Source organism: Coregonus clupeaformis, unplaced genomic scaffold (genome assembly GCF_020615455.1).
Source record: "Coregonus clupeaformis isolate EN_2021a unplaced genomic scaffold, ASM2061545v1 scaf0038, whole genome shotgun sequence".
Classification (NCBI taxonomy): Eukaryota; Metazoa; Chordata; class Actinopteri; order Salmoniformes; family Salmonidae; genus Coregonus; species Coregonus clupeaformis.
Window position 1 is genome coordinate 30,721 of NW_025533493.1, and position 23,628 is coordinate 54,348.

Here is a 23,628-nt window from a genome sequence, read left to right on the forward strand (position 1 = left end):
GCGAACCGTTGTCGGTTCAATTCCCACAGCGAAGCAGTACTAAAAAAATATGCACTCACTAAGTCGCTCTGGATAAATGTCTGCTAAATGACTAAAATCTCAAATCTAATTCCTCCATCTGATCATTGCTACATTATACTCCCACACACTCATACAAAAAACACACGTGCCCATACTCACAAATACTCTGCTGTCCCATGTAGACATTGAACACTTACCGTCTAGTCTGTTTATACGTAACGGCAGGTTGTCCTGCTCCAGGTGTAATAGGTTTATACAGTGCATTCAGAAAGTATTCAGACCCCTTGATTTTGTCCACATTTTGTTACGTTACAGCCTCATTCTAAAATGGATTAAATACATTTTTCCCCCTAATCAATCTACACACAATACCCCAAAATGACACACACAAAAAGAGTAGAAATACCTTATTTAGAGTTTATAGTATTCAGACCCCTTTGCTATGAGACTCAACATTTTCATTGATCATCCTTGAGATGTTTCCACAACTTGATTGGAGTCCACCTGTGGTAAATTTAATTGATTGGACATGATTTGGAAAGGCACACACCTGTCTATATAAGGTCCCACAGTTGATAGTGCATGTCAGAGCAAAAACCAAGCCATGAGGTCGAAGGAATTGTCCGTAGAGCTCCGAGACAGGATTGTGTCGAGGCACAGATCTGGGGAAGGGTACCAAAATATTTCTGCAGCATTGAAGGTCCCCAAGAACACAGCGGCCTCCATCATTCTTAAATGGAAGAAGTTTGGAACCACCAAGACTCTTCCTAGAGCTGGCCGCCCGGCCAAACTGATCAATCGGAGTAGAAGGGCCTTGGTCAGAGAGGTGACCAAGAACCCGATGGTCACTGACTGAGCACCGGAGTTCTTCTGTGGAGATGGGAGAACCTTCCAGAAGGAGAACCATCTCTGCAGCACTCCACCAATCAGGCCTTTATGGTAGTGTAGCCAGATGGAAGCCACTCCTCAGTAAAAGGCACATGACAGCCCGCTTGGAGTTTGCTAAAAAGGCACCTAAAGGAGAAACCAGATTCTCTGGTCTGATGAAACCAAGACTGAACTCTTTGGCCTGAATGCCAAGCGTCAAGTCTGGAGGAAACTTGTCACCATCCCTACAGTGAAGCATGGTGGTGGCAGCATCATGCTGTAGGGATTTTTTTCAGTGACAGGGACTGGGAGACTAGTCAGGATCGAAGGAAAGCTGAACGGAGCAAAGTACAGAGATCCTTGATGAAAACCTGCGCAGGACCTCAGACTGGGGCGAAAGGTTTACCTTCCAACAGGACAACGACCCTAAGCAACAGCCAAGACAATGCAGGAGTGGCTTCGGGACAAGTCTCTGAATGTCCTTGAGTGACCCAGCCAGAGCCCGGACTTGAACCCGATCTAACATCTCTGGAGACCTGAAAATAGCTGTGCAGCAACGCTCCCCATCCAACCCGACAGCGCTTGAGAAGATCTGCAGAGAAGAATGGGAGAAACTCCCCAAATACAGGTGTGCCAAGCTTGTAGCGTCATACCCAAGACGACTAGAGGCTGTAATCGCTGCCAAAGGTGCTTCAACAAAGTACTGAGTAAAGGGTCTGAATACTTATGTAAATGTGATAACTTTTGTATTTTTAATAAAATGTGAAAACATCTCTAAACCTGTTTTCGCTTTGTCATTATGGGGTATTGTGTGTAGATTGAGGAACAAAAACAATTTAATCAATTTTAGAATAAGGCTGTAACGTAACAAAATGTGGAAAAAATCAAGAGGTCTGAATACTTTACGAATGCACTGTATATACAAAAGTATGTGGACACCCCTAGTGCATTCAGAAAGTAATGTGCTTCTCTAAAAAGCTCATCTAATATATCTATTTGTTATATTTCTTGATTCTATTTTGTTTGATAATTTGATCAATCTGACATTGTACTGCAGTTAGGAACACAAGCATTTCACTGCACTGGCTATTACATCTGCATGCGACCAATCAACTTTGATTTGATTTATGGTTAAAAAATAAATAAAGTTATGGGTTGCGTACCTGGGTCCTGGTCAAAAGGTAATTGTGCAAAGGGTTCGCCACCTCGCTCTCCAACCAAGGTGCATGACTGAAGTAGAGAAGAGATTCTGCATCTCTCGGAGTTATTTACATGCTGGTTGTATTTTTAACAACAAATAAGCTTGTTTTATTTAATTCCATTGTCCTCCAAGAGTTGCTCTCTCTCTCTCCTCTCCTTCAAATGTCAAACTAAGTCAAAGGAAATGACTGCTACACTGCTTTTAAAAATGGGCAGGGAGGAAGGATATTATTGGGACGCAACAAAGTATTTTATTCCAGTAACAATAAGACTTAATAAGAAAGTAAAGGGGTTACATTTGAGTAGAAATAGGAAATTAAAAATTCACAAAATTAAAACTTGGGGTTGGCTGTTCTGGCTGTCAATCAAGCTGCTGGGCCAAGAGAAGTACCTCAGCAGCCAATGATGAACCACCAGACCAACGGGGGCCAGTCTAACGTCAGTAGGAATATTGCGTCTGAAATGGCACCCTAATTCCCTGTATAGTGCACTACTTTTGACCAGTAGTATACAGGGAATAGGGTGCCATTTCAGATGCAAACAAGATCCTGTTCAGTAGGCAAACAACGGAAGAAAATGTTTTAAAACTGAGTGAAAAGGGTTGGTACTACCTGAACTTGTCCAATAGCTGTTTGTTTTCCTGTTTCCAAGTGTTTTGTTCTGAGAAACTGAACATGACCCAGGCAGTTACTTCAAGACTATAGGTTGTAATGACAGTTGGATGATCCCTGATGCTCCCAGGCTTAAAAACGGTTAAAATACTTAAATAAAACCTTCTAATCTAAACCGTGATGGACCTACATGAGACTGCAGAATAAAAGGAATGGACGCGTTCTACGCTGCAGTGGTTGAATTCTTCTCCAGGTGTTGTGAGATCTGGTAGGGGACGGCAACCATGAGATTCACGTCACACTACTCCTACCAACGGGAAAGTAATACATGTTTTCATTCAACCCCCAGATAAACAACAAACCTGCATGATCCATACTAAAATTCATTCAGTCCTTTTCCTGACCGCACAAAATCAAATAACCCTTTCCCCCGCAATGTGTCTGACAATCCAAACAGAATTTCAATTTAGCTACTGATAGACATTCGGCAGAAGGGGGGAGATACAGGCTAACAATATTACAACAAGCAACAAGATTAATGGCCGAGAGAAAAACAAAGCAAGAAATCTGAGAACAGTTTACACTTAAATGTACATTTAACATAATTGGTGCCTTACTACCGCCACCTGGTGGCTATATGTTGTAAATGCAGCCTTAGGACATTAACCCTTTGTAATCTGTAGCACGATAAGGCACAGAGACAGTCAGACACCTCCCCTGCAGCCTTAGCCGTCTGCCTGCGTCCTAAATAGCACACTATTTCCTATGTAGTGCACTACTTTAGATCAGATCAAAAGTAGTGCACTACATAGCGAATAGGGTGCCATTTCAACACCGCTCGTGTCCACTTCTACACCATAAAAATCTGCCTTTAAAAGGTTGAACTAAAATCACTAGGAAGCCAGCTGTGTCAGTGTGGCCGTCTGCCAACTCAGCTGTAGGTAGTTCAGTTGATGATGTTCAGCTCAATCGGGGGGGTGTCAAGCGAGAGGAAGAGGAGGAAGAGGGGTTGTGATGAACGATGACGAGGTTCTCAGTCGCTGTCGAACTTGATGGAGTTGACGGACTGGGAGATGGCTCCTCCACAGTAACTGCCCCTCTTCTTCTTCGTCTTCTCATGGCGGAAGGACTTCCCCTTGGTGAAGCGGAGCACGTCATTGGCCCTCTGGCCCCAGTCTCCATCCGCCCCGCGCTGAGGAGGCAAGCAGAGAGATCGTCAAAACATGTCTAGCCCATAATGACATGAACACAGCCCTGGATGAACACGCTACAGTCGATTCATATTGTAGCGCTTTTACTTAGGATACTTAGAAAAGAGCACCAGAAATGTTAGCATCAAGAACTGGAAATTAGCGCAAGGTAAAGGTGTGAATGTGCAACGCTTCTTCTGACTGTTGTCCAATAATGTCAATATATGAATGTTTAAAGGTCCTGCACTGTCATCCCATGTCCTGTGTAAAATGATATAATATAAAATGCTAATTCTCTTAACATTTGTTTCAACCACGTTCAGTGATTCTCTCCCTTAATATAACACTTTAGAGCAGGTCGATCAAAGGACCGTCGTTCAAACAACCAAAGGTCGCGGCAGCTAAATAAAACTGCTTCTCATCTTGTATTGTTTTGAGATTCCTCCGGGCCAGGGGTTCCTCCGGGCCAGGGGTTCCTCCGGGCCAGGGGTTCCTCCGGGCCAGGGGTTCCTCCGGGCCAGGGGTTCCTCCGGGCCAGGGGTTCCGCCGGGCCAGGGGTTCCGTCCGGGCCAGGGGTTCCTCCGGGCCAGGGGTTCCTCCGGGCCAGGGGTTCCTCCGGGCCAGGGGTTCCTCCGGGCCAGGGGTTCCTCCGGGCCAGGGGTTCCTCCGGGCCAGGGGTTCCTCTGTTCCACATACCCGACCGTACAGAATGCAAACAAAACTACAGAGATTCCCTTTTTATGCTTCACCCCTTGGGAGAGCAGTAATGGTGTTCAAATAAAGGGGCTCAGCACACAGAGTAGCAATGTGTGTTCTACTAAAAACATGCATTTGTTTAAAGAAAATAACATTAAAACAAATTGCAACTGAATCAAGTGAGTGTTGATATTGCAGAGGGACAGAGGAGGGATGATATTGCAGAGGGACAGAGGAGGGATGATATTGCAGAGGACAGAGGAGGGTTGATATTGCAGAGGACAGAGGAGGGTTGATATTGCAGAGGGACAGAGGAGGGATGATATTGCAGAGGGACAGAGGAGGGATGATATTGCAGAGGGACAGAGGAGGGTTGATATTGCAGAGGGACAGAGGAGGGTTGATATTGCAGAGGGACAGAGGAGGGTTGATATTGCAGAGGGACAGAGGAGGGTTGATATTGCAGAGGGACAGAGGAGGGTTGATATTGCAGAGGGACAGAGGAGGGTTGATATTGCAGAGGGACAGAGGAGGGTTGGTATTGCAGAGGGACAGAGGAGGGTTGATATTGCAGAGGGACAGAGGAGGGTTGATATTGCAGAGGGACAGAGGAGTGTTGATATTGCAGAGGGATAGAGGAGGGTTGGTATTGCAGAGGGACAGAGGAGGGTTGATATTGCAGAGGGACAGAGGAGGGTTGATATTGCAGAGGGACAGAGGAGGGTTGATATTGCAGAGGGACAGAGGAGGGTTGGTATTGCAGAGGGACAGAGGAGGGTTGATATTGCAGAGGGACAGAGGAGGGTTGGTATTGCAGAGGGACAGAGGAGGGTTGATATTGCAGAGGGACAGAGGAGGGTTGATATTGCAGAGGGACAGAGGAGAGTTGATATTGCAGAGGGACAGAGGAGGGTTGATATTGCAGAGGGACAGAGGAGGGTTGATATTGCAGAGGAGGGTTGATATTGCAGAGGGACAGAGGAGGGTTGATATTGCAGAGGGACAGAGGAGGGTTGATATTGCAGAGGAGGGTTGATATTGCAGAGGGACAGAGGAGGGTTGATATTGCAGAGGGACAGAGGAGGGTTGATATTGCAGAGGGACAGAGGAGGGTTGATATTGCAGAGGGACAGAGGAGGGTTGATATTGCAGAGGACAGAGGAGGGTTGATATTGCAGATGGACAGAGGAGGGTTGATATTGCAGAGGGACAGAGGAGGGTTGATATTGCAGAGGGACAGAGGAGGGTTGATATTGCAGAGGGACAGAGGAGGGTTGATATTGCAGAGGACAGAGGAGGGTTGATATTGCAGAGGGACAGAGGAGGGTTGATATTGCAGAGGGACAGAGGAGGGTTGATATTGCAGAGGGACAGAGGAGGGTTGATATTGCAGAGGGACAGAGGAGGGTTGATATTGCAGAGGACAGAGGAGGGTTGATATTGCAGATGGACAGAGGAGGGTTGATATTGCAGAGGGACAGAGGAGGGTTGATATTGCAGAGGACAGAGGAGGGTTGATATTGCAGAGGGACAGAGGAGGGTTGATATTGCAGAGGGACAGAGGAGGGTTGATATTGCAGAGGGACAGAGGAGGGTTGATATTGCAGAGGGACAGAGGAGGGTTGATATTGCAGAGGACAGAGGAGGGTTGATATTGCAGATGGACAGAGGAGTGTTGATATTGCAGAGGGACAGAGGAGGGTTGATATTGCAGATGGACAGAGGAGTGTTGATATTGCAGAGGGACGATATTGCAGATGGACAGAGGAGTGTTGATATTGCAGAGGGTTGATATTGCAGAGGGACAGAGGAGGGTTGATATTGCAGAGGGACAGAGGGGTGTTGATATTGCAGAGGGTTGATATTGCAGAGGGACAGAGGAGGGTTGATATTGCAGAGGGACAGAGGAGGGTTGATATTGCAGAGGGACAGAGGAGGGTTGATATTGCAGAGGGACAGAGGAGGGTTGATATTGCAGAGGGACAGAGGAGGGTTGATATTGCAGAAGGACAGAGGAGGGTTGATATTGCAGAGGGACAGAGGAGGGTTGATATTGCAGAGGGACAGAGGAGGGTTGATATTGCAGAGGGACAGAGGAGGGTTGATATTGCAGAGGGACAGAGGGGGGTTGGTATTGCAGAGGGACAGAGGAGGGTTGATAATCTCACCTTGGCATCGAAGGAGTTGTCTGCCAGACGGTTGTCCACCTCAATTTCCTCCTCTATTATTCTACGGAAAGGTACGTTGATCTTTAGAGGGACAGACAGACGGCGAGAGAGCCAATCAGAGAGAGAACGAGGGGTTTAGTTCAGTCTGCATCTGATAACGCTCCACAGCCGTTAGTACCACAATGCACCTCCGTTCTGTATACATCCCAAAACCTTTATACACCAACACACTTATATATATATATATCCAACAACATCAATTCATGCCAGACTATCATTACGGCGCTACATAATCCAGAATCAACGTTAAGAGCCCATTTCTGAATACTGAGACTACGCCATGATAAATCCATTGAACCAAACCCACAGCCAGTCAGCAGCCATACAAGCCAAGCCCTGAACCCAAATCGGTCTCTGATGGGGTCTCACCTTCTTAGAGACTTTGGGGAAGGTCTGTGGTGCCATACAAGCCAAGCCCTGAACCCAAATCGGTCTCTGATGGGGTCTCACCTTCTTAGAGACTTTGGGGAAGGTCTGTGGTGCCATACAAGCCAAGCCCTGAACCCAAATCGGTCTCTGATGGGGTCTCACCTTCTTAGAGACTTTGGGGAAGGTCTGTGGTGCCATACAAGCCAAGCCCTGAACCCAAATCGGTCTCTGATGGGGTCTCACCTTCTTAGAGACTTTGGGGAAGGTCTGTGGTGCCATACAAGCCAAGCCCTGAACCCAAATCGGTCTCTGATGGGGTCTCACCTTCTTAGAGACTTTGGGGAAAGTCTGTGGTATGGGGTCTCACCTTCTTAGAGACTTTGGGGAAGGTCTGTGGTGCTGGTGTTACTTTCTTGTTTTTAGGCGTCACTACTTCCTCCTCCTCCTCCTCCTCCTCCTCGCTCTCAGAAGAAGAGTCTTCTCCATCCCTCTTTCTCTTGCTGTTCACTGTGCCTGCGGGGGGAGAGACAGAGAGACAGAGAGAGAGAGACAGAGACAGAGAGAGAAGAGACAGAGAGAGAGAGAAGAGACAGAGACAGAGACAGAGAGAGAGAGAGAGACAGAGACGGAGAGAGAGAGAGAGACAGAGAGAGAGAGAGACAGAGAGAGAGAGACAGAGACAGAGAGAGAGACAGAGAGAGAGAAGAGACAGAGAGAGAGAGAAGAGACAGAGAGAGAGAGAAGAGACAGAGAGAGAGAGAAGAGACAGAGAGAGAGAGAAGAGACAGAGACAGAGAGAGAAGAGAGAGAGAGAGAGAGAAGAGACAGAGAGAGAGAAGAGACAGAGAGAGAGAGAGAGAAGAGACAGAGAGAGAGAGAAGAGACAGAGACAGAGACAGAGAGAGAGAGAGAGAGAGACAGAGACGAGAGAGAGAGAGAGACAGAGAGAGAGAGAGACAGAGAGAGAGAGACAGAGACAGAGAGAGAGACAGAGAGAGAAGAGACAGAGAGAGAGAGAAGAGACAGAGAGAGAGAAGAGACAGAGAGAGAGAGAAGAGACAGAGAGAGAGAGAAGAGACAGAGACAGAGACAGAGAGCGAGAGAGAGAGAGACAGAGACAGAGACAGAGACAGAGGGAGAGACAGAGAGACAGAGAGAGAGAGAGAGAGAGAGAGAGAGAGAGAGAGAGAGAGAGAGAGAGAGAGAGAGAGAGAGAGAGAGAGAGAGAGACACAGAGAGAGAGACAGAGACAGAGAAGAGACAGAGAGAGAGAAGAGACAGAGACAGAGACAGAGACAGAGAGAGAGAGAGAGAGAGAGACAGAGAGAGAGAGAGAGAGACAGAGAGAGACAGAGAGAGACAGAGAGAGACAGAGAGAGACAGAGAGAGAGAGAGAGAGAGAGAGAGAGACAGAGAGAGACAGAGAGAGACAGAGAGAGACAGAGAGAGACAGAGAGAGAGAGAGAAGAGAGACAGAGAGAGAGAGAGAGAGAGAGAGAGAGAGAGAGAGAGAGAGAGAGAGAGAGAGAGAGAGAGAGAGAGAGAGAGAGAGAGAGAGAGAGAGAGAGAGAGAGAGAGAGAGAGACAGAGAGAGAGAGAGAGAGAGAGAGAGAAGAGACAGAGAAAACTGTCCTCGTCAATAATCTATCCTGGTTCTAAGATAATTCAAACCTTATTGGAGGATGACATGAGAAGGAATTCTTTAATATTTACAGCTGGCTACATGTTCACTATAAAGTCAAGATGCATGAACAGAATTACCCATTTAAAAAGGACAAAACTAGACTCCCCAAGCAGGCAGCAACAATCCAGACAAGCCACTGATGTGCTACTATACCACAACAACGGGTCAGTTATACCCCTCTGGGTAAATCACTACAAAATATATTTCCCTTGGCCTTTTAACTGACTCTCAACACAAAGACAATTATACTAAGCTCACAAGACATTGATAATAGGTCTGGAAATTGCCAGGGACTTCACACCATACTTTAGGTGCCAATTCTATATGTATTGGGATTCGATACTGTGATTTTATTGCGTTTCGATGTTCCAAACATTTTGCTCACTACACGTCTTCTGCAGAGGGACAAGAGAGAGCCGTGAGAAAACAAGTTCAGTCATGGAAATAAGATGCTGAAAACGAATTGGCTCCCTACTTAAAAAGAAGATGGAGAACAAGCTATGAAGGGGAAATAAAACTTTCGGTTTTGGTGCAGGTACAGTATTGCGATATTGTCAAAAATAATATCCCAATATGTAACTATCGATTACCCCCCATCATGAATTTATAAGTTATATTCTTTAAGAATCAATGGGTAAATATCATGAATTGAAATGACCATTGAACAGATTCCCAGGTTCCAGACGGTACCTTTCAGTGGAGCTCAAAGCTTACCGTTAGTGATGGGAGTAGTGACTGCTGCCGGTGCGTTCGTCGCCTCTTCCTCAGAAGAGTCGTCTGCTGAGCTGCTGTCCTCCTTGGCTGTCTTCGGGGTGGAGACCGGGGTAACAGTCTTTCTACTGGCCACCTCTTCCTCATCACTGGAGCTGTCGTCGCTGCTGCTGTCCTCCTTGGCTGTCTTCGGGGTGGAGACCGGGGTAACAGTCTTTCTACTGGCCACCTCTTCCTCATCACTGGAGCTGTCGTCGCTGCTGCTGTCCTCCTTGGCTGTCTTCGGGGTGGAGACCGGGGTAACAGTCTTTCTACTGGCCACCTCTTCCTCATCACTAGAGCTGTCGTCGCTGCTGCTGGACTCCGCAGCTTTGGCTGCAGGGCCCTTGGCTGCAGGGCCCTTGGCTGCAGGGCTCTTGGCTGCAGGGCTCTTGGCTGCAGGGCCCTTGGCTGCAGGGCCCTTGGCTGCAGGGCCCTTGGCTGCAGGGCTCTTGGCTGCAGGGCTCTTGGCTGCAGGGCCCTTGGCTGCAGGGCCCTTGGCTGCAGGGCCCTTGGCTGCAGGGCCCTTGGCTGCAGGGCCCTTGGCTGCAGGGCCCTTGGCTGCAGGGCCCTTGGCTGCAGGGCCCTTGGCTGCAGGGCCCTTGGCTGCAGGGCCCTTGGCTGCAGGGCTCTTGGCTGCAGGGCTCTTGGCTGCAGGGCTCTTGGCTGCAGGGCTCTTGGCTGCCAGCGTTGTGGCTGAAGCAGGAGTCTTGACTGCGGCTGCAGGTTTGGTAGTCTTTTTGGCTGTGGCGACCTCGTCCTCTGAGTCCGAGCTGTCGCTGTCAGAATCGGAGCTGCTCTCGGCTGCAGCCTTGGTTGGGGCTAGTTTGGTTGGGGCTAGTTTGGTCACCACGGGGGTGGCTGGTTTGGAGGCTGGTTTAGCAACAGGGGCTTGGCTAGCCTTCTTAGCTGGGGGTTCGTCATCTTCAGAAGAGTCGGAGTCTGAGCTGCCTTCTGCAGCAGGTTTGCCTGGGGCCTTGGGGGCGGCTGCAGGCTTCTTGGTAGCTGGTACCTCGTCCTCAGAGCTGCTGTCAGAGTCTACAGGACAGACAGACGGGAACAAGTCAGCATTCAAAATGGAGGTAGATTCAGTTAGAGTCTGTGGTTATGTTTGATATTAAAGTCCCAGCCAAGTTAGTAATAGAAATGTAACATGAACTAATGTTTTTCTAATTGTAGATGACAAAAGTATAAAATGAAGAACAGCCAACAAACCGTGGTTAAAATAACTCAATATTTTACACACAAGGTAACTGACAACTTTCAACTTAGTTTCGATTGCATCCACTATTTAAATTTTAAAAATGTCAGCGTAGCATCTAACCAACAGGTGCTGGGTGAGAACAGAAGCAACATGGACCTTAGATCTGATAGTTCTCCTGTTTGTGACGTCTATCTAGCCAACTACTGACCCTGAGCAGAACATCGAGAATGATTAGCAATATACTGCATCGTTTAACGTTTTTTGTAACATCAACCCTGTGTATATTGAAACAAACCAAGCATATTCTTCTCTAGCCTGAGTTCCAGATCATTCTGTGTTGTCTTGCCAACTCATCAATGACATAGGAGTTGCCAAGACGTGCGCAAGCAGATCTGGGACTCAGTCTTCTCTAGCAACCAGTTCTAAAATGACTCAGTCCTATTTAGTCTATTTTACCTGAGCTTGACGAGTCGGCTTTCTTAGCAGGGGCAGTCTTGGCTGGAGTGACCTTGGCACCAGGCTTCTTAGCTTCTTCCTCATCTTCTGAGCTTGAGTCAGAGGAGGATTCTGCAGCCTTGCCTCGGGTCACCGTAGGAGTCGCCGCCTTAGCTGGTGCTACTTTCACTGTCCCCTCTTCTTCATCATCATCCTCTGAGCTCGAGTCCGAGGAAGAGTATTCTGCCGGGACAGCCTTAGCTGGGGTGGCTTTAGCTGGAGTAACCTTAGGCGTTACAACTTTAGCTGCTGACTTCTTTGCTTCTTCTTCACCTTCATCTTCAGAGTCTAAGAGAGGAACAAGAGAAGCAATGAGACCGATGTTCACTTCAACTTTAAAATAAAAACACCAACATTATGCAACCTCAACTCAGGGATGTAATCATTAGACCAAACAGAACGTTTTGCAACTAAAAACGAGAGTTTTCTATTGGACAAATTCAGCTAGGTTCCTCCCGTTTCATTCCTTTTGCTTCCATTTAAGAAACGTTTTCGCAACAAAATCAACATGATGATTGTGTTTAGTTATTCAAACTACACGTGGAAAACCGGATGAAGATGTATTAATGGCTGTGTTTACCGTTGCGCTAGAACAGTTTCTCAACCCCAGTACACCCCTGTAGCTGTTCAGTCTTATGGCTTGGGGGTAGAAGCTGTTGAGAAGCCTCTTGGACCTAGACTTGGCGCTCCGGTACCGCTTGCCGTGCGGCAGCAGAGAGAACAGTCTATGACTTGGGTGGCTGGAGTCTGAAAATGATTAGGGCCTTCCTCTGACACCGCCTGGTATAGAGGTCCTGGATGGCAGGAAGCTTGGCCCCAGTGATGTACTGGGCGGCGCTTGCTCCTTACCTTCTTTTACTTGATCTCCAGTATTTTCACATTTATTCCACACATCTGACTTTCCCTTTGCATCCTGAGCAACCAGTAAACATTCCCCTTTGCATCCTGAGCAACCAGTAAACATTCCCCTTTACATTCTGAGCAACCAGTAAACATTCCCCTTTACATCCTGAGCAACCAGTAAACATTCCCCTTTACATCCTGAGCAACCAGTAAACATTCCCCCGTTTTTAGTTTATTTGTAACGTCCTCTGCAACCATTTTGCTGTCACGCGTTACCCTGTTCAGAGATATTTTTTTTTTTATAACCAATTTATTGATGTGATTATGATGCTATAGGTCAGGCCCTATTGTGCCCCATTGGGACGGGATTTGTTTTACTGGGGGGGTTGGGTAATGTAATTATGCGCACAAACACAAAACACCACATGTCATTTTAGTCCCGTCCCAATCTGCCATGTCAGTCATCTTTACATGGCAGGAGAGTAACAATTCCAGCCAGAATAACCTACAGTTTTTTTTCCCCCTCTGATAATACTAGTCCCGTGCGAATCGACATCCCTGTGTTTGAGAGAAATGTCTTGAGTTTGACAGGTGTTGCTCGCGGTTTGCGCAACAACAACAAAATAACTGATTGGATAAATTGAACTAAGTGCTGCACATAAACTATATATGAATGGCCTACGTGTATCCTAGCAACTCTCACAGTGAATACTTTAGTTTATATGTTTTGTGCGTATAAATTGAATATTGCCAAATGCATCAGTAAAAAATATTGAGCCTATTTAACACAACCCTTGTTGTTAATAGACCGCAAAGCAGCAGCATACAACTGACCAAAACGTTTCGAAATGGTAACTTAAACTTTCTCATCCATAGCCTTAAAATGAATCTCAAGTGTAATTGTACTCACATCTGAAGTCTGGTGAGCATTTAGGACGTACTGCGGATCACTAAAATATCCTAATGATTATGATCACACTTCCTCAATTCAAATATTATGGCAACACTATAGGAAAGATGGTTAGGTATTGTTAGGTTCTGACAGAGTAAAAACTCAAAACGGAGGACTAGTCAAAGTTCAAACCAAGCGTATTCACCCATTGGGTCAAACAGCTGAAAAGACAAAAGACCTGTTTACACAAGCACATATATTTATACCCTCCTAGGTGGAGTCTCCTCCTTGCACATCTGGACAGCCAATACATTTCTGTTGCTAGGCAGGACTTCAGCGGTGAATGTTCTTTCTCACTTCTTCACTCACGGCTGTCCCTGACTGAAACCAGACCGTTTCCCTCCTCCTCTCCATAGGATACATGAGATTTAACAGTAGATTTCCATTCCCTCAGTTATAATGTGGCAACATTAATAAGGATATTTCAAGTTAGCACCCAACAGTTAAAACACATAGGTTGTGTGAATATATGGAAAAATACTTCTTTAAAAATGTCGACCAATCAATCGGTCGAAAGAATAGTCTACTCTTTTTTTTTGTAGGGGACATCCCTACCCCGTGGTAACCGGAGACTCTTTCTGCCGTACATTACATTTACATTTTTAGTCATTTAGCAGACTCTCTTATCCAGCCTTCAAATCCTTAAATGACGCCCTTACCTAAGGAAATGTTTGAGGGGCTCTATGCAACAACCTTAAACAATTCCCTTAGGTAAGGGGAAATTATTCCTTAAGGTAAACCCTTATGGGAAACATATGTTTTATACAACTAGGCCCTGGAGGACTGGAGGTGGGAAACCCTGCCGCTAGAACCTTTAGAACCTAGGTCTAGAACAATTAGAATCTATAGCTTTTTGAAAACTAGCTCTAGAACACATTTAGAACCTAGGTCTAGAACAATTAGAATCTATAGCTTTTTGAAAACTAGCTCTAGAACACATTTAGAACCTAGGTCTAGAACAATTAGAATCTATAGCTTTTTTGAAAACTAGCTCTAGAACACATTTAGAACCTAGGTCTAGAACAATTAGAATCTATAGCTTTTTGAAAACTAGCTCTAGAACACATTTAGAACCTAGGTCTAGAACAATTAGAATCTATAGCTTTTTGAAAACTAGCTCTAGAACACATTTAGAACCTAGGTCTAGAACAATTAGAATCTATAGCTTTTTGAAAACTAGCTCTAGAACACATTTAGAACCTAGGTCTAGAACAATTAGAATCTATAGCTTTTTGAAAACTAGCTCTAGAACACATTTAGAACCTAGGTCTAGAACAATTAGAATCTATAGCTTTTTGAAAACTAGCTCTAGAACACATTTAGAACCTAGGTCTAGAACAATTAGAATCTATAGCTTTTTGAAAACTAGCTCTAGAACCTTTAGAACCTAGGTCTAGAACAATTAGAATCTATAGCTTTTTGAAAACCAGCTCTAGAACACATTTAGAACCTAGGTCTAGAACAATTAGAATCTATAGCTTTTTGAAAACTAGCTCTAGAACACATTTAGAACCTAGGTCTAGAACAATTAGAATCTATAGCTTTTTGAAAACTAGCTCTAGAACACATTTAGAACCTAGGTCTAGAACAATTAGAATCTATAGCTTTTTGAAAACTAGCTCTAGAACCTTTAGAACCTAGGTCTAGAACAATTAGAATCTATAGCTTTTTGAAAACTAGCTCTAGAACCTTTAGAACCTAGGTCTAGAACAATTAGAATCTATAGCTTTTTGAAAACCAGCTCTAGAACCTTTAGAACCTAGGTCTAGAACAATTAGAATCTATAGCTTTTTGAAAACTAGCTCTAGAACCTTTAGAACCTAGGTCTAGAACAATTAGAATCTATAGCTTTTTGAAAACTAGCTCTAGAACCTTTAGAACCTAGGTCTAGAACAATTAGAATCTATAGCTTTTTGAAAACTAGCTCTAGAACCTTTAGAACCTAGGTCTAGAACAATTAGAATCTATAGCTTTTTTGAAAACTAGCTCTAGAACCTTTAGAACCTAGGTCTAGAACAATTAGAATCTATAGCTTTTTGAAAACTAGCTCTAGAACCTTTAGAACCTAGGTCTAGAACAATTAGAATCTATAGCTTTTTTGAAAACTAGCTCTAGAACCTTTAGAACCTAGGTCTAGAACAATTAGAATCTATAGCTTTTTGAAAACTAGCTCTAGAACCTTTAGAACCTAGGTCTAGAACAATTAGAATCTATAGCTTTTTGAAAACTAGCTCTAGAACCTTTAGAACCTAGGTCTAGAACAATTAGAATCTATAGCTTTTTTGAAAACTAGCTCTAGAACATTTAGAACCCTAGGTCTAGAACAATTAGAATCTATAGCTTTTTGAAAACTAGCTCTAGAACCTTTAGAACCTAGGTCTAGAACAATTAGAATCTATAGCTTTTTGAAAACTAGCTCTAGAACCTTTAGAACCTAGGTCTAGAACAATTAGAATCTATAGCTTTTGAAAACTAGCTCTAGAACCTTTAGAACCTAGGTCTAGAACAATTAGAATCTATAGCTTTTTTGAAAACTAGCTCTAGAACCTTTAGAACCTAGGTCTAGAACAATTAGAATCTATAGCTTTTTGAAAACTAGCTCTAGAACCTTTAGAACCTAGGTCTAGAACAATTAGAATCTATAGCTTTTTGAAAACTAGCTCTAGAACCTTTAGAACCTAGGTCTAGAACAATTAGAATCTATAGGTTTTTGAAAACTAGCTCTAGAACCTTTAGAACCTAGGTCTAGAACAATTAGAATCTATAGCTTTTTGAAAACTAGCTCTAGAACATTTAGAACCTAGGTCTAGAACAATTAGAATCTATAGCTTTTTGAAAACTAGCTCTAGAACCTTTAGAACCTAGGTCTAGAACAATTAGAATCTATAGCTTTTTGAAAACTAGCTCTAGAACCTTTAGAACCTAGGTCTAGAACAATTAGAATCTATAGCTTTTTGAAAACCAGCTCTAGAACCTTTAGAACCTAGGTCTAGAACAATTAGAAATCAACAGCTTTTAGAACTGTATGCACGCATGACTAAGTCGCTTTTGATAAATGGCATATTATTATAAAACTAGAACCTTTAGAATCTATAGCCTTTAATAACGAGGTCTAGTACCTACCTGTGCACTCGGAGCTAGACTCTGCCTTCTTCGCAGCAGTTGCAGGTTTAGGGGTCACAGTCTTTGCTGGGGTGGCCTTCACAGGGGCTGCTTTAGCGGAGGAGAGTAATGTAACGTCAGAGATCTCTCAGGGGGCTGCTTTAGCTATTGACGATAAAGAGGAGCCGTTTTAAATTGGAAATGAGTCATTTAGAAGACGCTCTTATCCGGAGCGACTAGCAATCAGTGCATTCAACTAAAGTAAAGTAGGTAGACGGTCACGCATCACAGGTAAAACCTTCAAATATAGGTTTTGCCATGTGTGCTGCCATCCTGTTAGAAGGTAACAGATTACTGGTCCTCTGTAGCTCAGCTGGTAGAGCACGGCGCTTGTAACGCCAAGGTAGTGGGTTCGATCCCCGGGACCACCCATACACAAAAAAAAAATTATGTATGCACGCATAACTGTAAGTCGCTTTGGATAAAAGCGTCTGCTAAATGGCATATTATTATTATTATATATTATTATTATTTTATTTTAGTGGTTAAGAGTGACTTTCATTGTGTTCCATGGTGTTTATCGCCCCCTAGTGGAGCAGAAAGAATGCACAAATACCGTGAGTAGAGAAGTCATTCTGCACGCAGACCAGCAGCTAAAAACAACACTACGGTTCTTTTCTGTGCAGCCATTTCTTGTCACGCTTCAGTCTCTGAAAATATTTGTTTGTAAGTTCAATTCAAGCATATTGTTATTGATAGAATTGCTTAATTATCAATGTTAGTTGGTTACTTACATTTACTCACGCAAATTACTTCGCCTTTCATATATATGTCGTCAGCTGTATTAGTTTGCTCGTGCGTCATGTAAGCGAATTGTAAAACATACTATGCTATAGTTAGTTACTGTTTCTAGTGTAATACGCTTTTGTTATTGAACAGAGGAGTTTGCACGTTGTTAGAGTAATGAAAGGAATTGGCTAGCTGCTACTCATATGGTAATTATCCATCTGGTTTGGCGTCATGTCAGATACATTTACATTTTACTCATTTAGCAGACGCTCTTATCCAGAGCAACTTACAGTTAGTTAGTGAGTGCATACTTCATTTATATTTTTCATACTGGCCCCCCGTGGGAATCAAACCCACAACCCTGGATGTTGCAAGCGCCATGCTCCACCAACTGAGCTACACGTAAAACGCAGCCGCCACCACTTACTAAAACGACATACTGTGTACTAAATCGTACGTCATACTACTTAGAACATACTGTTTAGTAAAAAAACGTATGCAGTAAGCAACAAATATCAGCATACTACTCATCCGCACTGAGAAGGCGTCATCTAACGCAACATCGCGCTTGTTCCCCCGCCACTAATGCTCGTAGAGCTGATTATCAGCTGAGGTCAAAGTGTGAAAAGACAATTCTCTTCCTCAATAGTGTGCAAGGAATTCTACTAGATGAAAAGTCTAAATGAAATGTAAAAAAAACTATAAAACGTTCTATTTTCGTATATACCCGAAAAGCAAGTACGGGTATTATGACACGTCCCAGGGTTCAGCAGTTTGTTACCTGACACCGTCTTCTTCTCCTCCTCCTCCTCATCACTGCTGTCATCACTGCTGTCTGAGGAGTGGTCCTTTTTGGCCTTACTGGCCACTGTAGGAGCCAGGACCTTCTTCACTGCAGCTCCAGGGGGTGGGACTGCACTGTATGCACCTACACACACACACACACACCACACACACACCATTAGTAGGGATGGAGAGCAAGAAACAAATAGTGTATGGTGCTGTGGGTGTATGGTGCAGTGGGTGTATGGTGCAGTGGGTGTATGGTGCAGTGGGTGTGTGGTGCAGTGGGTGTGTGGTGCCGTGGGTGTGTGGTGCCGTGGGTGTGTGGTGCCGTGGGTGTGTGGTGCAGTGGGTGTGTGGTGCCGTGGGTGTGTGGTGCCGTGGGTGTGTGGTGCCGTGGGTGTGTGGTGCCGTGGGTGTGTGGTGCCGTGGGTGTATGGTGCCGTGGGTGTATGGTGCCGTGGGTGTATGGTGCCGGGGGTGTATGGTGCCGTGGGTGTATGGTGCCGTGGGTGTATGGTGCCGTGGGTGTATGGTGCCGTGGGTGTATGGTGCCGTGGGTGTATGGTGCCGTGGGTGTATGGTGCCGTGGGTGTATGGTGCCGTGGGTGTATGGTGCCGTGGGTGTATGGTGCTGTGGGTGTATGGTGCTGTGGGTAAATATGTGGTTCAACTGTAATGCTGAAAACACTTATCTAGTGTTATAGGTGGGTGAACTATTTCACAATATAACAAGGTGGGTAAATTGAGTTTGAATTGACCTTCCACTACACCACTGGTCATTAGGGTTGGGCGGTACACAGATTTCCATACCGTTCCTGTACCACACCGGAGTATACGGTACTACCGGCACTGCAAACAAGGGGCGCTATTTCCTTCTAAACTAAATGTTTTAAATGATCAGTATGCTAACAAAGTATAAGAACATGTCCATAGCGGACCCTAGCTATGTTATGCTAAATGCTAACAGGCGCAAGCAAGCAAACTAAATGCAAGGAAAGACAACCCCAGCTCATAAAGTTATATTTAAGGCCCTATAAAATCCAGAGAACGCAGACGGAATCACGGAATCCAGAGATTAAAAAAGGAATTCAACAATATTCAAACACATATTGAACTTAGAAAATCAACTAAATGTGTTAAACTTATTAGAAAATGCATTACTTTGCCCAAGTTAATTAATCATAAGACATTTTTTTTTAAACGTGTCAGTGATTCGTATCGTCCTGCAACTTCCTGAAACAGCACAGGAATGCCCGTCTGTGTGTGTCTGCGGTGGGCACGTACGTCTATATTTTGTGTAGTCGTTAGCGATGATGCTAACGTTAACCTTCCTCTGGTAGAGTTGGCACGGCTTTCCCAAAAACCTTCTCAAGTAAATGTTAACTACAAAAGTAGCGTATGCCGACCTGACAGAATGATATTCTCATGATTATTTGCATCAATCCAGTAGCCATTTGTTTAGCAAACTCTGCATTCACATGAGCGCTACAGAAACATCGCTAACCAAACAACAGTCTCTTGTTAGTGCAGATTTGCATTAAAGGCTACACTGCTAGGTAACCTTAGCTAGCTAGCTAGCTAGCAAGCTAGCTAAACAAAATAATGTATAAAATAAACTACACCCAAAAATCCAAACGTCTTCGATTTTTTCCCAGACTTCAAAATTGGTCTCCTGATGCGGTTTAAGCATTGTTCTGGATGTTCTATATATAAAAAAGGTTTGAGACAAAACGAAAAAAAAAAAATGATTAAAACGAAAACCTGGAAAACCATAAAAACGAGAACTGAACTTGAGAGAAAAAGGAATCAAGCAAAAAAATGATAAGAAGCATGATATTGATTGATAAGAAGCATGATATTGCAAGCTAGCCACCTATAGCTAGAAAGTTAGCAAACGAAAAGCATAACTAGAGCCCTGAGCTCTATAAGTTAACTTATAGTTAGTTATAAGATATTTAGCTGGCAAACGTTAGTGAATTTCAAGTGTATCTTAAATCACCTCTTGTGCTGTTCGACAGTGGAAGTCACTTCTGTTTGCTCCATGTTCTCTTTGTAAACAAACATACCATGTGATTGTCTCGATAAAACATTTGTGAAAATAAATAAATAAATGAAAAATCATACCGTCGGTGTCTACTCTCTCTCTCTCTTAATAACCTGTGATACTGATAAATATAAAAAAACACAGTTGGATACTACTATGCAGAAACACACACCTGGTTTGGTCTTCTTGCTGGGAGGAGCCTCCTCTTCGTCTGACGAAGAGTCATCACTGCTAGAGTCATCGACTTTCTTAGCAGGGGCCTTCGCTGGAGGGGTCTTGCCAGGGCCAGGGGCCTTCGCTGGGGTCTGTTAGGAGAGACTGGGTCAGTACTGGCAGCAAAAGTTTCCCTTATCTGGCTACTTCGTAGACACTGAAGAAAGCAAAGCAGCCGAAAAGTCGTAAATGTGGGGTTTTAAAATTGTCCTTGTGGACACGCCAAAATAATAAAAGGCATTTTTAACTCGAACCAAATATGAAGAGTGCCGTGGTAGTTTTTGTAATTACACATCTTCATGAAAAAGCTACAACTTACATATTTTATGACTGAGTTTCACTGTTGACTGTTGGGGCCTTTGTTTTTTTTCTTCTTCTTTAATTTCCCAAAACAATACACACATTTTACTCCACAATATATAGTTTATGGCCAATCTTCCACTCCTGCATCGTATGACACAAGGCTGGTTTGTCAGAACAAGGAGATGCTGTGCCACGCCTAGGAAGGGAAACTGTCACTGGCAACACAGCTCCCATGGTAACGTGAACACCTGTTCTGGGGTGTATTCACTAGGATCCAAACGGAACCAAACAGACAGCAGTCCTGGGGTGTATTCACTAGGAAATCAAACAGAAGAAAATGAAACAGGGAGGGAACTACCTCAATTTCTCCAATAGAAACTCCCGTTTCCGGTGCAAAACGGTTTTGCAATGGTGTGCGACTAATGAATACACCCCTGGTGGAGAGGTGGTGTGTTGTGGATCAGTTTCAGTACCTTAGTGGGCGCTTCGTCTTCACTGGAGCTGTCCTCACTACTGCTGCTGCTCTCAGCCTTCTTCTGAGCTGCTGCTGCTTTGGCAGTCGACCCTGCCTTAGGGGTCGCGGCTGCCTTAGGGGTCGCGGCTGCAGCCTTTCCTTCTACAGAGCAAGAAGGACAGTCAGCAAGACACTACACAAGACAAGTAGCATCCGAGAAGCACAATGATGGAAACAATGCTTATAAAAATATGTGATATGTGTGCACTATCATAAAGTAGCCTTTCTTAAAGTATGGGTCGCAAAGGACATGCTAATGGTGGGACAAGCAGCTTAAAGTATGGGTCGCAAAGGAAATGCTAATGGTGGGACAACAGCTTAAAGTATGGGTCGCAAAGGACATGCTAATGGTGGGACAACAGCTTAAAGTATGGGTCACAAAGGACATGCTAATAGGGGTCAAGCAGTTTTCTTAAAGTATGGGTCACGGACCCAAGTAAGGCCGGGGCGATACCAGTATAGCAATTTTTTACATGGCAAAAATGAAAACACAAAGTAGAACTAACTCTGGTCCAACCTGCTGTATGTAAAATATTGTGTGCTATAGAGCTTGGAAAATACATGTGACTCTGGATGACAACAATGATGTTTGTTTCCAACATTAGGGCTGTTTTCCTAAAGAAGTCAAATCCACTTCCTGTTTTGTTTCCTTGCCACGATACTAACGAGTATCATGACACTGGTATCATCCCTGCCCTAGACCAAAAGTGGGTGGCGGACATCTTAAATGGTGGGTCACGACATGTCAGCGTAAACAAAGAATAATGTTTTTTTTTATATCGCACAAAAATACCCTGGGTTACACATATTACCGCAATGTAAAATAGCGAACTTGTCACTTCTCGACTGCTACCTCCAGAGGTAACGTACGACACTAGCCCGGCAGTTACCCCCCTCTTAACTCTGTAAACAGAATTGTTTTGTTGAGCCAACACTCTCACAGTACAAATTGTAATAGAACAACGTTTTTGAAACAGCTGAAAAGTAGACATTTTCCTTATTGGAGACTTGTTTTATTGAGTTTTTACCTGAAATGGTAGTAACAGTTACATTCTGAAATAGTCGCCGTAGCTTTAAAAATCGGTGATATTATTTTTTGTTGCATGACGGCAGTGAGCCACTGTGTTCCAGGCAAGAAGCAACTCTCCAGGGAATTATCAACTTTTTTTAGCCACTAGCCATTTGCTTTTACCTCATATAATGACTACCATAAAATGAAGCCTGGTTTGTTCTATGGTAACTTTAATACGCTAGAGCGATGGTTCAGCTAAACGTCAAAAATCGGCTAGAGCTGGGCGATGTGGCCTACAAATCTAAATATTTGAAAATGTATGGGCGATTCATGATATATATATATATATATATATATATAGTTTAACGTTCTCTAAATAAGCTTTGTTGCGCAATTAAAAGGTCAATAAACTGCATTTCAAAACAGTCAGGAATAATCTAATGAATTCATGGCTTGTAAAATTATACAGAGGCTAAATATAAGCCTTCCACAACCATAAAACCCACCAATAACTTCAATATTTTATAAAAATAGTTTAACCTGCTTTTCTTGCAATTATCACTCATCTTGCTTTCAAGTAGGTCTACGAAAATGCCTTTTTGTTACAAATTAGACCATAGCCGTGCACAATGCAGTGCAAATCCACTAATAACGACCAAATGGTAGCAGATATTATAGAAAATGAACACAGGTCTCAATTCAAAGCACAAGCCCACGTGAGTAGCCAGCTAATCTTTATATATGAAGTCTAGCCAATGTGCTCCCTAACAAGGTTGAACTTAATGAATACACCCTGCCTGTCCGTCTCCAACCTCCAACTGTTTGAACATAGCCTGGCCTGTTCACTATACACCCGCCTGTCCGTCTCCAACTGTTTGAACATTGGAGCCTGTTGACTTTGTTTAGATGTCGAAATAAAAGTGGCCTACCTGGATAAGATAAACGTTTCTCAGAATGAGAACGAGTTGCCAAGGCAATTCCTAAATAAATAAAAATAATTGTTTTACGCTCATTGCACATTTATTTTAAAAACAGTCTAGACAGCTAGCGCCCAACATTGTGGCAAAAATATCTATATCGCCCAGCTATACATTCAGCTAATAGCCAGCACGTTTATGTGAGGATGCAGACATTATTTTGTTTAGCTAGCGCGCTTGCTAGTGTGGGGATCTATTTTCTCATAACTGGTTCTGTATGTGATGAATAGCTTAGAAGGAATGCATTAATGATAAGCATAGAAGGTTTGTACTATACTGATATAAATTGTTTCACATAACAGGCTGTGATTCATGTAAGGAACGTTAGGGGGTAGGACAGATAAGACTTGTATTTCTTACAGATACGAACACTGGCCTCTTTGTTGTCTGTGAACCGTTGTCTGTGAACCGTCCTTGAACAAGGTACTCACAGTACAGTGGAACGGTGTCTTTTGGGTGCTGACTCCACAGGTTGTTATGATAAAAACTTATGCCTGGCAACAGTGTGCAACAGGTGGAGCGCCAAGGGGATGGGACCAGCCGGTGCGCCAACGGATTGGCTGAGTAAGTCTAAACCACGCTCAGTCTGTACTCTGATTGGCCAGCAGGGAGTGGGAAATATCTCTGTCAGAGTATTTGAAGAAGAACCTGTAACAATGGATTAGTTCTCTGAGTGCCCTGCGTGGTATTTCAGTGGACCCGTATATACGAACATCATATTTACCATTGAAGTGTTTGCATTAATTAAAATAGTGGTCTAAACGTGTATTGACCTCTT

At 43.9% G+C, this 23,628-nt stretch overlaps 1 protein-coding gene across 3 annotated transcripts in view; it reads right to left on the reverse strand.

Annotated features, from left to right (window-relative positions):
- Positions 1-2,316: 2,316 nt before the first annotated feature.
- Positions 2,317-23,628, reverse strand: part of LOC121547772 (nucleolar and coiled-body phosphoprotein 1-like) — a 36,273-nt gene continuing 14,961 nt past the window's right edge. The window contains exons 6-14 of one of the 3 annotated variants that reach the window (XM_045212656.1): positions 20,821-20,963; positions 20,004-20,136; positions 17,783-17,929; positions 16,234-16,320; positions 11,277-11,603; positions 9,581-10,654; positions 7,550-7,695; positions 6,754-6,834; positions 2,317-3,891 (exon numbers count right to left, since the gene is read on the reverse strand). In XM_045212656.1, coding sequence (XP_045068591.1) covers positions 3,733-3,891; positions 6,754-6,834; positions 7,550-7,695; positions 9,581-10,654; positions 11,277-11,603; positions 16,234-16,320; positions 17,783-17,929; positions 20,004-20,136; positions 20,821-20,963 — 2,297 coding nt within the window. In that variant the 3' untranslated portion in view covers positions 2,317-3,732. Of the gene's footprint in view, positions 3,892-6,753; positions 6,835-7,549; positions 7,696-9,580; positions 10,655-11,276; positions 11,604-16,233; positions 16,324-17,782; positions 17,930-20,003; positions 20,137-20,820; positions 20,964-23,628 lie in introns of all 3 variants that reach the window. The other 2 variants (XM_041859190.2, XM_045212657.1) reach the window with 2 other exon arrangements.